Source organism: Aptenodytes forsteri, unplaced genomic scaffold, assembly GCF_000699145.1.
Source record: "Aptenodytes forsteri isolate BGI_AS27 unplaced genomic scaffold, ASM69914v1 Scaffold146, whole genome shotgun sequence".
Taxonomy (NCBI): Eukaryota; Metazoa; Chordata; class Aves; order Sphenisciformes; family Spheniscidae; genus Aptenodytes; species Aptenodytes forsteri.
The window spans coordinates 6,552,336-6,566,779 of NW_008795128.1; the positions used below are offsets into that span (position 1 = coordinate 6,552,336).

At 42.5% G+C, this 14,444-nt stretch overlaps 1 protein-coding gene across 1 annotated transcript in view; it reads right to left on the minus strand.

Moving 5' to 3' along the window:
- Positions 1-14,444, minus strand: part of LOC103897513 (cytosolic phospholipase A2 epsilon) — a 54,824-nt gene that overhangs the window by 20,794 nt on the left and 19,586 nt on the right. The window contains exons 5-13 of the mRNA XM_019471589.1: positions 7,899-8,035; positions 6,958-7,086; positions 6,237-6,277; positions 5,634-5,676; positions 5,150-5,210; positions 4,047-4,216; positions 3,827-3,922; positions 3,022-3,059; positions 1,464-1,599 (exon numbers count right to left, since the gene is read on the minus strand). Of these exons, the coding sequence (XP_019327134.1) occupies positions 1,464-1,599; positions 3,022-3,059; positions 3,827-3,922; positions 4,047-4,216; positions 5,150-5,210; positions 5,634-5,676; positions 6,237-6,277; positions 6,958-7,086; positions 7,899-8,035 (851 nt within the window). The remainder of the gene's footprint in view (positions 1-1,463; positions 1,600-3,021; positions 3,060-3,826; positions 3,923-4,046; positions 4,217-5,149; positions 5,211-5,633; positions 5,677-6,236; positions 6,278-6,957; positions 7,087-7,898; positions 8,036-14,444) is intronic.

The window sequence follows — 14,444 nt, forward strand, 5'->3', positions numbered from 1 at the left end:
AGGTCAGGTTGGAGGGGGCTCTGAGCAACCTGATCTAGTTGAAGATGTCCCTGCCCACAGCAGGGGGGTTGGACTAGATGACCTTTAGAGGTCCCTTCCAACCCAAACTATTCTATGATTCTATGATCAGAAAACATAGGTGCTGTCTCACAGTTTCCATGAGTAGTAATAACCTCTGTGTTACTGAAGTTTGCGAAAACTGATTTCTACTATGGTATAGTTATTTCACAGGCCATACTAGATGTATCATAACTGATGGGTTTAAGAGCACAGACCAGTTCAGATCCCCTGAGACCGGAGGCTGGTGACACAAACATAGGTGCTGTCTCACAGTTTCCATGAGTAGTAATAACCTCTGTGTTACTGAAGTTTGCGAAAACTGATTTCTACTATGGTATAGTTATTTCACAGGCCATACTAGATGTATCATAACTGATGGGTTTAAGAGCACAGACCAGTTCAGATCCCCTGAGACCGGAGGCTGGTGACACCATCCCCTTTTAGAGTTGCTGGAGGGAAAAAGAAACCATACTCACTCCACCTACCATGTATGTACTACAATACTAGGTACACAAGCGAGCTGCAATTACTTCTTTCTGTGATGATACAGAAATCCAGGGTCTGGTAGTCTTAGAAAAAGGATTAATCCATAAATACGCATTGGCTTCATTAACAGTAGATAGCCACCATGCATTGGGGTGAATTAATCTCTTGTACAAATCATCAGGAGAATCTAGGGAGATTGTTCTGCAGGGAAGTATGGGTGCCTTTACATCTGAGAGGAAGGAAATGGCCCATGGCTTAGTGCTGGCGTTTAAAGGCAAGGTCTTGTGTGTGAAAGGTCCAGCTGTGCAAAAAAACTGCTGAGCTCAGTTTAGGGCAAAACGAGGAAAATTTGTCATCTCTGCATCTGAGTTCAGGCTTCACACTGCAGTCGTGGGAGTATAATTAAAAAAGAGAAACCTGATTTTCCCCTACCTTGGACTCTCTGTTATCATTCCCATTTGCCAAGCAAGCGCATGCTCTAGCTGCAGCAGATGAAGTCAGACTGGCAGCGTGCTGTGCTCACACAATGGGAGACTAAATGCCGGCACAAAAGGCACAACAAAATAAAGTCCAGTTTGAACCGTGAGGGAAAGAAGTGCTGAATCAATGGTTTAGATCTGGCCGAGATGACTGTGAGGCCTAAAAGAAGCTTTGGCTTTGGTCCTGAGAGCACCTAGCCCTTCTCTGCATTATTGTGCAGGCTACTACTCAACACAAAGCTAGATCCTGTAGCAACAGGGCTACAGGTTTTTATGAATATTCTGTATGAGTACTCATTTCTTCCCTAGAATAGAGAAGTCAGACATAGCTTGCACATGAAACTTCACACTGTTTCCAGGAAAATGGGAATTGAACACAAATGCTACATTTTGACACTCAGCTGTGGAGAAAGCAGAGAATAATTATGTCTCGGATACCTCATCGTCCTGCAAGTCCTCCTCCAGCTGGAGAATGTCCTTCAGCGCGTTTGCAACCACCTTCTTCCTCTTGCAAATGAAATCCTGTTCCTGGGCACACAGGTCAAACCCCAGGCGTACATCTAGGTCTTCCTGGCTGGAACAGAGGATCAGGTATCTTACATCATGTTTATAGTCTAATTCAGCATTTTAATTGCTTCTACTTCATAAATAGACATGCCTTCACCATCAGGTCTATATAAAGCAAAGCAGGAAGAGATTAAATGTTTTAGTTTGTTCTTGGAGAACAACAGTGCGTCTTCCTTTGGACTGAGGGGGTTTCTTTTTTTTTTTCCTTGCCGAAGATGCCCGAAATTAAATACAGCTACAAGCAACAGCATTGTTCCCTTTCAGACACAAAGCCAAAAGCCTGCAGAGGGCAGTGTTTTAAAGGTGGCTTTTAAACGCACCTTCAAAAGTTGAACTAACTTCCACTGATACCTGAGAATTGTGGACTGAAGTTGTGGACTTTCATGTTCAGATGTTTTTTTGTGGGGGGGTGTATATAGTCATTTATGGATATTTACAAGCACTACAGTTGCAGTTTGGATGCTGCTATGAAAATCTTTCTTAGGTGTGGTAAGGAAGAAGTTTTTAAATGACAGCTGTAAACTGTATGCCTATCTCATAGCATGTTTACTGAAAATAAACAGCACAGTAGAAGATGCACCTGCTTTTGTAAGGGAAGAGAACTTCCTACAATGTAACATATTCATCTTATAAATTTTACTAACGCCTTAACCGTATCTCAAAATACACAATGTGTTTCCTTGGTTTAGAAATAAGCAATCACTTGATTGAGTTAATTTGCATTTATCTCTTTGAGTAGACATTAAAAAGTAAATGCAGGTACATTTATTATTTCAACTTTTTCATATCCTAGAGTGACCAGGCACTCTGACTTTGGTCTTTTATTTTTTTTCTCTGACCTCGGGAAACAGAAAGGTTTCTTTCAATTAGTTTTGAAATGCTGCTTTTATTGAAAATCTGCATTTGGCAATAATTTGTAGAGGTATCAAAGATTGTCTACAAAAGCCCTTAGCATATAATTTTGATTGCAGCAAAATATCAATAGAAAATCGACATGTTCTTTATAAAACCTTTTCTTAACTCCCTGTATAGTCCCATTACATAAACTCATGGCTGCTGAGAATCTCTGTATTGTGTACTGAGTGCATTTTATTTTATAGTCTGAAATGAGGATGAGCCAGCATTCAGGATGCAGGCAGTAACAAAGGGATTGGAACAATTTTGATTGCAGCAAAATATCAATAGAAAATCGACATGTTCTTTATAAAACCTTTTCTTAACTCCCTGTATAGTCCCATTACATAAACTCATGGCTGCTGAGAATCTCTGTATTGTGTACTGAGTGCATTTTATTTTATAGTCTGAAATGAGGATGAGCCAGCATTCAGGATGCAGGCAGTAACAAAGGGATTGGAACTTGATTGACAACTATCCAAATTCAAAGAACCGAGAGGAAAAACACAGAAGGAAGATAAATAAGATATCTTACCATTTTTTCACCTTAAAGTGCAAATCAAATTTTCTGTGCTGAAAATTAAAAACATAAAATTATGAATATTGATATTTTGTTTAAAACAATCCTTTTCCCCCACTCAGAATGAGACATAGCTCTTTTGGGTCATCATTACATCTACAAAGCTCTGAACTTCAGTAAACTGGGATTGGGAGAGAGACTCTCCTCTCAGTGTTTCATTAGTACCCAGAGATGTGCATAGATATAATAAATGAAGACTTTGGTATTATCGTCTATAGTCTGCATCTTCTCTCTGTTGTGAAACTCAGGTGTAGCTTGTGCTGGTACTACTTAGCTACACAAATAAACAGCAGAAGAGCCGCAGTGCTACACCTCACCTCCCTGGAAGGGTTCATTGTTAAACACGGGTCTTGAAACTAAAGTCTCTCACACAACAATGTGAGATACAAGGGGAAGCCAAAGATGCTGAGCACCCCATAAGTGTGGCATGGGTTTGTCTCCCGTGGCAGTGTGCCAGGCTGCAACCTCACCCCACTGTCCCGGTAGCACCCAGTGACCTCCAGCCCGGCTAAGGACACAGACAAGAGAAGGAGCATGAGCAACAGCTTAGACATTTTTCTTCTTCCTCCTTCTCCTCTGGATTTCCCATTTTACTTTGCTCCAAATAATTTACTTCATTATGCGTCGCCCTAGATTCAAGGGAGGTCAGAAAACAACTGGCCCTGTATAAAGAGAGATGGTCTTCGGTTTCTGTTTCTTGGGAACCAGCAACAATTTTTAAAAGCTTGCGAAGGATTCCCCATGGCCAGCGGACACTTACCTCGCCAACTACCTCCTGCTCAGAGGGGAGCGACTTCAGAGGGAGAGTCAGGGGGACGCCTCTGCTCCTTCTTGCTCCACGTGACATGCAAGCACACTGAAAAGGAGCACGGAGTGCTTTTTGGTTAAGACAGAAATGTTCTTCTCTTGCTGCCTACTCACACGTAAAGGTCAGATCATAGGACTGTCTGTGTTGTCTACCATGTTCTGGGGTAACGTACAAAGGTGGGAAGCCTCCTCTTCTTTGTGAGTACAACATCCAGGGAGGGTTGCTTGTATTTGGCATAGTGGAAGAAAGTGGGATCTGGGAGAGGGGAGCGGGAGTCACAGCTCACTGAAACTCTCTGGGTTTCTTCAAAGGATCCTCTCACTGTAAATGTTAGCTCATTCTCTAAAACAATGAGATAAAATGCACACAAAACGTTACTTCTAATTGCACAAAAGAGAGAAAGGGAAAAAAGCAGCAAAAGGTAGCTTTGAACAAACCCCTTCTCTTCCTTTGTATTTGGAAAGCTGTCTTCTGAAAGTGATCCAAGACCCGAACGTTACAGGTAGTTGTATCTTTATAATGGGCTGAACAAAAAGCCGGATGGGAGCGTGATGTGAATGGCACTGAATTTTAGACTGCTGCATTTCTATTGCAGTTGCATCATGACACAGTGAATGCAACCAGGTACTTTGCATTGTAAATCATTCTCATCCCAGGCCAAATAATGAGCAACAGAAGTTCTCAGTCCCCTAAAGTAAGATCTGACTCTGCAGCAGATGACCCTATTTATATGAAGATATCAGCTAATCCTGCCGGTATGCGTTACGCGTGCTCTGAGATTGCCTACCAGATCCAGCCCCTCAGGGGATGTGGGCAGAGGAACTTCTAGATTCTGGATCTTGATCGGGGTCAGACGGGAGCCAGCTGCTGAGCGGCTAACCCCTGCAAAAAATGAGGTGTATCTGTGTGTATGCAGAAGTCGAACTGTCAGAGATCCTGAGGAAAGTTAAGGCCATGGACTATTGCGCCTAAGGAAGTAAGCTTCTTCAGGGTTTAGCAGTACTACAGCAGAGGTTTTCAGGATCTCAGCGTGGGGTTTAGATACCTTCTGTACAAGCATCTGATGCTGTTTCTAGTCTGGCACAAGGCTCCCTGTGAAATTAGAACCCTGAACCTACACCTGCTGCAGAACGGGTGGCATTCCCTACTGCAAAGTGTTTACAAATCACCTTAGATGTGATCAATTAAAGCCTTAGTATTTGGATGATGCAATTTCTAGGCATTGTTAGAGAGGGTAAAATCACTAATATTCAGATAAAGAATTAATAATCTTACCTGAAAAATGCTTCTTTTTCATCCTGTCCAAGTGAACTTCCAAGCAGGCTACTTCACGACACTAGAATAGATGTGATGGGGACAGAGAATTACATTACTCATCCAGCCATCTTACCACCAGTGCTGGCAGATGTTGGAAAGGTCATTGTAGGAAGGGTCACTGCTTGAATGTGGGGGCCAACTGCGTTGGAGACTTCTGCCAGACCCGGTGAAAGTGAGAATTAACTTCATCATCATGTGGGAAGATGGTGCTATGCTAAACACATTGTAATTTTCAATGGATGCAGAAAAAACAAGGGAAAATGATAGCAGTCTGAAGGCTCCTCTAAGATCATGCTGGCCTCCTCCAAGATAAAGCTCCTAAGAGAAAAACTATTACTAAAGAATGAAGACTTGCAATGTTTCCCTCACTGCCATCATAGTCAGCTAAGGTAAGGAATGAGGTGCGAAAGAACACAAGAGAACAAAGCAAATAATATTTTACCACTATTGCCCCATTTGTGATGATGGTTTCAGGAGGATCCCGGCTAGAAAACAAGAACAAATAATATGTATTTTATAAACAACATAATTGGGATACTGTCCTGAACAGGACGCATTTTTCTCTCTTAACTTTTTATTTATTTGCTCTTTCCTATTGTTTGTAGAGGTATGCTCCCTTTTCACTAGATGCCACATAACTACCTAGCAGAAATGGTTCAATTGCAATAAAACACCTGGAAAGTGCTTGTAACAGCCTTAATTGCACAGGTATTGGGTAGCAACATTCTCCTCAGCCATGAGCTGCTCAGAGAATCCTCTCCAGAAAATCTATAGATTTACTGCAGTGGGATTTACTAGCCCCAGAAAAATGACTCTGAACTGTGTAAGTGATATATAAATTTTAAGAGAAAGTCACAGAATTAAAAATTCTGAACTCATTCTCCACATCATGGCGTTTTCCTTTCTTACAATGCTTTGCTGATGCACACATTAAGTTTGGAAAAAGGGTGAATCTGGCTATTAAGATGATACTGGGTGTACAGGTTTCTTTGCACTGATGCATCACTCCAAGCTGCTGCTCCCATAATAATGGGGTTTTACTCACATGCTCTCCAGTACAAACTCAACTTCCAGCTCCTCCCTCCTCTGAAAATGAAAGAAAAAAAAAATGAAGCAGTCTCAATTAGCATGTGCAGAGGTTTGCAAAGTGACCTTCATTCTTGCAAGCACGGTTTCCTTTATGCTTTAATAAGTAACAATATTCTGTTTTGTGCTTGCTGTTGTCAGCATTAGAGGACAGAAGCAGCTTTTTCTTCCCCAAGGAAAAGATTGCAATTGTACTAGCAGAACAAAGCATGTTTGGTGCTTACAAGTCTCCCTAGTAAACCTTTATTTTTCATACTTTCTTCCCTGCCAGCTTCCATGTGCTGAATACGGTATGCTAAGACTTAGTGTTTAGTAAAATATTGTGGAAACAGGCCGTTTCCCTGTCCTTGTATTGTTTTTCTTTTTATAATCTTTGTGAGGATTAGATAAACTCTGTCATTTTCTGTCAGATTATTAAAAGTGCGAAGCTTCCCTAAAATTGCATCTGCTCTGGGCCTTGGAAATTTGGCTGTAATCTGTGCCAGAGGAAACCGACAGGAATTTGAGAAGGCTGTCTATTTTGTCACTGGTGTGCAATTTCCAAGATTTTAATAAATTTTCTTACATTTTTACCACCAAGCTGGTCCTGGTGCTAAAAGACAGAAGAGACAGCACACCTCTTTAATCAGAGGGGAGAGAATGGACGTCAAGACGTACTAAATGTCTGGCCGAGCTCTTACCTGTGGATTTAGTGGGAATGCCGTAAACACTCTTTCACCAAGGGGGATTTTAGCTACGTCAAAAAGCACAATTGCATGGTCATCATCATGAATGATATCATCATCAGAAACAGTAATTTCCAGAATATTCTGGGAAAAGAAATGAAAAATGTCCAATTTGTTAGCATGTACTCAAGAAGTATGACATTCTGCAGTTCTTCCAGGTTCAGTGCCTGCTTTACAGAGAGGAAATAGAAAAGTATTGATGACAAAGCGTCACAAGGAAGAGTAAGAAAATGAGTGTAATCTCCTTTATAAGAAACAGCTTCCAGTCTCGTCAATTAAGGCTGAACTGAGATTTCTCTTGGGTCACCTTTTATGCTTTTAAGTAGCTCTCACCAAAAATGCAATCTTTTAGGAAGGAATATGGGTAGCCAGAAGTCCTATATTGCCCCTTATCAACAGGTGCAATAGAGGTCACTTCATATCAATAACCAACTTTCTATGTCCTTGGGCTTTCCACTTTCAGCCACCTGTTCATAGGTATTTGAGTGTAGTGTAATTATCAGCAGCAAACTGAGTAAAGATCTTAATCATACTAGAATTTAGCAGCTTCCTGGCATTGATACGCCATTATTTCATGTCCTCTCTGGGAAAGATGTGTTTTTCTGTTGTAGTGTTGCTTTATATTTTCATTTCATAGTTTCTCTGTGTTGTCACTGTCATTGGTCCCATCAGCCTTCTCCAAGGAGGTCAGGGTCACATTACTGATATATAAATAATAACTATCAGTTAGGAGAGAAGTGAATTCCAGCAAAAGCCAAAATTGTTTTGCTCCAGCTTGATAGGGGTATTTTAAGTAAACTCAGAAAGGCATTAGAAGACATGACATCCTGTTTTGGGCTAAACCGAAAGAAGCTGCATAGAGATGAGATGAAGAAGAGAGGTTTTGGTTTGTGTACCTTGACTTGTCTCTGTATCCGGAAGTAGAAAGTTTCATTCCACATGGGATTTCTGCAGTTTTTGATGGTTTTGGTGTGGAATTTTTCATCTGAAGCAGTTGGCAACCAGAGGCTTACGTAGCAATCAGATTGGCTTACTATAGAAACATAGACACAAAATATCTGCCAGTGGAAGCACAACACAAGAAGTGGAGGCATTGAAATTCTCTGTAGCTTGAAAATGGATGAGAGATGGCCAGTTCTTTCTGATATTCATCAGCCAAACCAGGAAGATAGAAATCACACAGCTGGATAAAATGAATTTGTTGTTCATCACAACACTATTTTTAATAAGCAGTGTATTCAAATAACTGTGCACAATCCTACACATTTAAAAAAAATACAGTCCTAGCCAGTGGATAGAACAATATGAATAGCCAGGAGTCTTATATTGCCCCTTATCAACATTGTTTCAGCTCTCTGCAAATTTGGTAGGAGAAGAAACTGCAACCGATGCAGCAGAGCGAGCCTCAGACTCTGAGAGAGATTGGGCATAAATTTTCTCTGTGGCACTTTAGCTTTGTGAGAAATCTTAAAAGAATTAAGTTTGAGTCTGATTCAGATAATAAATGTCTGGCATACCTGGTTATTAACCCTTCATGATGGAAAATTAATTATTCCAGAGCATTGTCTCCTTAGGTGGGGTAGGAAGGGAGAGGCCTACCAGCAGTACAATTGCTTCTTCAGGAGGTCAATAGGTAGCTGGAGCCTTTTCATGGTGTTTGCTGATGCCTGAAAGACCTGGAAGCTATTTTCTACTCCACATCTCTTCCCAGGTAAAATGAAGTGGCAGAAAGGATTTGGATCTTGTGGATGAAGGGACTGAGCCTGCACTTACTATAAGGGATCATCTCCCATAGATCATGAACCAAGTGAATGCCAAAGAGATTCTCAGACCTTGGATAGGAACTTTTCCAGAGGCAACTGGAAGGGCTGATCCATCCTGTTGGATGGATAAACATAGGCTTTGGTGAGAAAAGAAAAGAAGAGGAGAAGTCTGGTCCCATGGCAGTCAATAGAGATAACTGCTTCATGAGCAGAGAGATGAACACTTACATGCCATGCAAGCATGGCATAGGTCTTGAGTCAGTTCCTCAAGGTTAAAAGAGAGTTTGTCCTGGTGTCTTTGCTCAGGATATCAGATATATTGCTTTGGGATATTTTGCCTAAATATAAGGTGTTGCCTGAAATCCAGAGGCCCTGTGACTGGGACATCCCCGGAGGACGATGTCTGTCGGGCAGGGAGATTCCTAGGTAACTCTTCACACTGAATCTGAAGGAATTTCTTGACACTGCCAGGAGTTTTCCCTCATGAAGGATGTAGGTTACCTTTCTGTCTTTGAAATTATTTCCACAGGTAACATTTCTGCGTCTCATATTTTTACATAATTGAAGTGACAGGACATTGACTTTGGCAATTACCAGTGTAAGATTCAATTTACAACGTGCAGGAGGGCTGTGATTACCAATCTGTCTGATAGCTGAAACATCTCCCCTCATTGTGCTGACGGCCTGCCGAGCTGTGATGTACCCATCCTGATAAGCAGTATCGCTGGCTCTGATCTACGGAGTTTCTCAAGAGCACATAGGAAGCCTGTACAAAAGCCAAGAACCAAATGTGGCTTCAGGACGCTTAGACCATCCCTCCCCTCACTAATGCACTTATCACTGCCGATCTCGAGTGTTCCAAAAACATGAGTCCAGCGTCCCCAAAATTGCCAAAGTGGCTGAGATGGGATGTACTTCAGAAATGTTAAACTGATCTGAGACATAATTTCTCTCCTTTGTGGTTTCTGGCCATCGTAGGGTGTAGGAAGGACACATTTCTATAGTTTTGCTGTAGTTGCAAAGGCCAATTCTTTTCTTTTCCTTTCTTCTTCTTAATGAAAACGAAGATGCTCTCTCCTTTTTTAAATTCCAGCTTTCAACCACACAGTGTATAAAACAAGACTCGTGATAGAACTGAGAAAGCTGGCAGTGCTAAAACTCTGAGCCAAGCATGAATCACAGAACCATAGAATAGTTTGGGTTGGAAGGGACCTCTAAAGGTCATCTAGTCCAACCCCCCTGCTGTGGGCAGGGACATCTTCAACTAGATCAGGTTGCTCAGAGCCCCGTCCAACCTGACCTTGAATGTTTCCAGGGATGGGGCATCTACCACCTCTCTGGGCAACCCGTGCCAGTGTTTCACCACCCTCAGTGTAAAAAATTTCTTCCTTATATCTAGTCTATATCTACCCCCCTTTAGTTTAAAGCCATTAAATGAATGAACAGCCATAGCATTTATGAATGTCTTTTGTTACTGTTTTATCTGGAATGTACTGATTTGCTGGAGTGTTTTCTTTGACAAAACATTTTCATGAGGCTACTTTCTAAAATTATTTTTCCATATGCGTGCTGCTCTCATAAATATTTACTTAAAATAAGCTATTGACAATTCTTTGTCAAACTGATGAAGTACAGGCTAGATGAATGGACAGTGAGGTGAATTAAAAACTGGCTGAACTGCCAGGCTCAAAGGATTGTGATCAGCAACACAAAGTCCAGCTGGAGGCCAGTCACTAGTCATGTACCCCAGGGGCTGACACTGGGGCCAATGCTGTTCAACATCTTTATTAACTGTGGGTGATGGGACAGAGTGCACTTTCAGCAAGTTTGCAGGTGGTACAAAACTGGGAGGAGTGGTTGACACACCAGATGACTGTGCTGCCATTCAGAGGGACCTGGACAGGCTGGAGAACAGAGCCAACATGAGCTTCATGAAGTTCAACAAGGGAAATGCGAAGTCCTGCACATGAGGAGGAATAACCCCATGCACCAGGACAGGCTGGGGGCTGACTGGCTAGAGCAGCTCTGCAGAGAAAGACCTGTGCATTTTGGTGAACACCAGGCTGAACATGAGCCGGCGATGTGCCCTTGTGGCAAACAAGGCCAACAGCCTCCTGGGCTGCATTAGGAGGAGTGTTGCCAGCAGGTGGAGGGTGATCTTCCTCTCTACTCAGCACTGGCAAGGCCACATTTCTGGGTTCCCCAGCACAAGAGAGGTAAGGACATACTGGAGTGAGTCTAGCAAAAGTCCACAAAGAAGATAGGGGGATTGGAGCATCTGCCATACGGGGAGAGGCTGAGAGAGCTGGGACTCTTCAGCCTGGAGGAGAGAAGGCTCAGGGGGATCTTATCAATATATGTAAATACCTGATTTTGGGAGGGGGAGAGGGAAATAAAGAAGTCAGGATCAGACTCTTCTCAGTGGTGCCCAGCGAAAGGTAAGAGGCAATGGACACAAACAAAAATACAGGAAATCCCATTTAACCATAAGAAAAAACTTTTACCATGAGGGTGGTCAAACGCTGGCACAGGTTGCCCAGAGAGGTTGTGAAGTCTCTGTCCTTGGAGATGTTCAAGACCCGACTGGACATGGCTCTGAGCAACCTGCTGTAGCTGACCCTGCTTTGAGCAGGGGTCTGGACTAGGCTATCTCCAGAGGTACCTTCACACCTCAGCCACTCTATGTGATTCTGCAGTATCAAGGCTAGTTGGTCACAGACAAATTACATATAATTGTTAGTAACTACTGAGTCCAAATTTGACCTTCAAGATGAGGTGAGGTGAAACCACTAGGACAAAGCACGTCCTCTTCCCGTGGAGAAAGGGAGCTATGCCATATGTGTTTTTGCCACAATTCATCTACAGTCCCTACTGATGGGGAGAGGTTATTGTTTCCCATAATATTCCTGTGATTTTCTATATTTTCCTTGAATTGTACAGACAGTATCAGCTATTCCCCATGCTGCAACTCTAACTGAACTTCTGTATTTCTGTAAAAGTGGCAGTTCACTTGAAGCCAGGCTAAGCTGTGAGGCAAACAGTGGGACAAATCAAAAATAACAGGATAGTTGGATGTCTGCTGAATACTATGAAGACTATGATGCCCTCATTACATTGGAGCACTTGAAATGACTAACCAGCTTTTTTTGCTCCCTCTTATCCCTGAAAAAAGTGTACAAAAGAGCTACTGAAAATCTTCCAGTTTATTCATTGCCACCTGGGAACTAATATAAAAAAATATATTTGCATTTTCTTCATGCTCTAATTTTAATGCAATTAAAATTAATGCAATTTAATGATGCTGGGCATCATTAGCAATTTCATGCCATGCCAGGCCCTTACATCAGTGCACGTGTTGCAACTTAATTCCCTGATGACATAATGTCACCCCATGTGGATGCTGAGACATCTGAACTCACGGTCTCTTTGGAAGTCAGCACTACGTGACCCTGATATCCTTTCCCAATTTTTAACTTCTGATTCAATTGCGTTTGTGTGTTGGTGGGACTATTTCTCACCTCTGTCTTCACACTAAAGATGGGCTAAAAATTCAGGACTGAACTGAGAAGTTCAGAACTGCAGCCAGCTGTTTGCTGCTCTGTGAGAGTACAGTCCTGTGACATGTTCCTGAAATGACCCATCACGTGCTAAAATCATTCATCTCCATCACAAGTAAGAAGAAAATTACAGCACTGAAAACTAAAGCATATAAGAAAAACTAGTCTCATAAGAACAATGAATGTAAACTATAAAATCCCATCTGTCCTGTTACTGCATTTCATAATGCCAAAAAGAAGAAATAATTTTCTCCTAGTGAATTCCTCTCCACCTGCACAGACAGGTTCCCTTTTAATCCGAGTTTACTACAGTTCACCTAAAAGGAGAAGGAGAGCCGCTCCCATTTCTCAATCATCGGGCATGGTCTCTGGGGACATTTTCCCTCATCAGCATAGTATGATGCAAACAATATTAAGAAGTTACCTCCAACTGCTGTCTATCTGAGAACTGATTTGAACTGAACTCTGTCCTCTAAAGTATCCAGATGCAACACTAATCTGTAAGCGTAATATTACTCTCTGTAGCTTGCTTGTGGAAATAACAGAGGCTCACAGATCTACCGTGCTTAATCAGTGATGTTCTTTATGAGGAATGGACAGAGTCCCGTGTGAATGAGCCCTACACCCTGCCCAGCCATTTAAGTCGAGTGGCAAAGTAGGATTTGCTCCCTGGAGCACAGACTCAGTGCGTGCAGTACCTGCTGCAGCCACAGAGCAAAGCTTTCACACTCTGGGTCACCTCTACCTCCTGTGCCAACGGCACCGCTTGCATTCTTGGGGCAGGACCATGAGTATCACCTGCACTAGGTGTAATCTCCCTAATTTGCTTGCATGTATTTTCTGTAGCAAAAATAACCTCTGATGTCTTTGGAGAACCACTCTGATTTGCAAAGGCTCCAGGTGTATCACCCCAGAACTGACTCATTTCTTCTGAACCGATAAAAGAAGAGCTTCCACAAAATAATTTAATAAGCTGGGAGAGGAGAAAGGCTCTGAGCTCCTTTTCTATAAATATGCAAGGTCTCTCTTCATCCAAAGATGAAAAACAAAAAGAAGATCCAAAAACAAAAGGAAGGGTAACAGGGGTGGTGTGATTGTTCTGACCTCCCAACTAAGACCAACAGGTTTCCTTCCACAGCTGAGACAGCTTCCACATGCACCTGATTTCTGTAGTTAGAAAATATACCTGATAATCACAGTCACATTTCAACCCGCCCCCCCCAAGATTTCACCTTGTCCTACCTCAGCTCTGACAGTTGCATCACAGGGATCCCCCTACCCACAGCCTCTTGAACTGGCAGGACAACACCCAGCAGAGAAGCTTCTGTCTCCGGGAAGAAATCACTTGTCAGCCTGAAACTTACTCCAAGTAATTTCTTACTGGGATGCACAGCTCAAATTGACCTCTGCAGTCCAGGCAGAGTGTTGCAAACACCCAGCACCAGTGAGGCTGAGTATGTCAAGCCAGACCTGACACCCCTCCTCCTCACCCCTGCTGCATTAATGAGCCTGAACATGCTCTCCAGCGCCAAAGTTCAGCTCTTGGTATGTGGTTGTCCTGGTTTCGGCTGGGATAGAGTTAATTTTCTTCCTAGTAGCTGGTATAGTGCTGTGTTTTGGATTTAGCATGAGAATAATGTGATAACACACTGATGTTTTAATTGTTGCTAAGCAGTGTTTATACTAAGTCAAGGACTTTTCAGCTTCCCATACTCAGCCAGTGAGGAGGCGCACAAGAAGCTGGGAGGGGGCACAGCCAGGACAGCTGACCCAAACTGGCCAAAGGGATATTCCGTACCATATGATGTCATGCTCAGTATATAAGCTGGGGGGAGTTTGCCAGGGGACAGCAATTGCTGCTTGGGGACAGGCTGGGCATCAGTCTGCAGGCGGTGAGTGGTTGCATAATTTTTTTTTTCTCTCCCTGGGTTTTTGTTTCTCTCTCTCTCGTTGTTTTACTTTCCATTACATTTTTTTAAATTATTATTATTATCATTATTATTCTTTTATTTCAAGTATTAAACTGTTCTTATCTCAACCCACAAGTTTTCTTACATTTGCTCTTCCAATTCTCTCCCCCATCCCAGCTGGCGGGTCGGGGGGGAGGGTGAGCAAGTGGCTG